This window comes from Cynoglossus semilaevis, chromosome 1 (assembly GCF_000523025.1).
Source record: "Cynoglossus semilaevis isolate Cse_v1.0 chromosome 1, Cse_v1.0, whole genome shotgun sequence".
Classification (NCBI taxonomy): domain Eukaryota; kingdom Metazoa; phylum Chordata; class Actinopteri; order Pleuronectiformes; family Cynoglossidae; genus Cynoglossus; species Cynoglossus semilaevis.
Window position 1 is genome coordinate 1,641,020 of NC_024307.1, and position 809 is coordinate 1,641,828.

Here is an 809-nt window from a genome sequence, read left to right on the forward strand (position 1 = left end):
ACATCACATCCTTTGGCCAATGGTTCATTTGTCACATATAAATAAATAATACTATAACAACAACAACAACAACAACAATAATAATAATAATGATAATAATAATGATAATAACTATTAATGTCATTATTATTAATTATTATTAATTTTTTTTTTTTTTCTGTGTTTTCTTTCTCACTCCAGCGACGTTGCGCCTCCTCCTGGACGCGGCTCATCTTCTTACTCGACAGTCATTGGTCCACGTCCAGGCCGTTCAGCACTTCTTCTCCTGGACTGCACAGGTACGTGTACTCTGTAGTACTAATACTCTACATAACCTTCGTTAGTGCTGCGGTATGTCCAACATCTACAGTCCAGATATCATCACTCTGACGGTCACAGCTCTCCCTCTAGTGGCCAAAACAGGAAAATCATCACAATCGCACTGGAGATCATTGTCATGACATGTTATGGATTTGTGATGTGATGAATATTTGGAAAGTACACAATGACACTGGGATTCAACTCAAGGCCCGTGGCCCATCAAGTCATTTTGTGTGGCCCACTGAGCTTGAACCCTTAAATTCATTGTTTTTTTTTTATTACACAGAACAGTGTACAATATCTGTACCTTGAATAAATGATAATCAACTGTAGGAACATGTATTAATAGGTAATGAAGTAGAAAGATGTCCTTTACTGATAATACACATGACTTCTCTGATGTACTCTGATGTACAGTACTCTGGTGTACAATACTCTGGTGTACAGTACTCTGTTGTACAGTACTCTGTTGTACAGTACTCTGGTGTACAGTACTCTGTTGTGTACTC

The 809-nt window shown here is 37.8% G+C and overlaps 1 protein-coding gene across 3 annotated transcripts in view; it reads left to right on the forward strand.

Moving 5' to 3' along the window:
- mia2 (MIA SH3 domain ER export factor 2) overlaps positions 1–809 on the forward strand; it is an 18,297-nt gene that overhangs the window by 7,403 nt on the left and 10,085 nt on the right. For all 3 annotated transcript variants that reach the window (XM_025058903.1, XM_025058906.1, XM_025058899.1), the window contains exon 5: positions 181–278. In XM_025058903.1, coding sequence (XP_024914671.1) covers positions 181–278 — 98 coding nt within the window. The remainder of the gene's footprint in view (positions 1–180; positions 279–809) is intronic.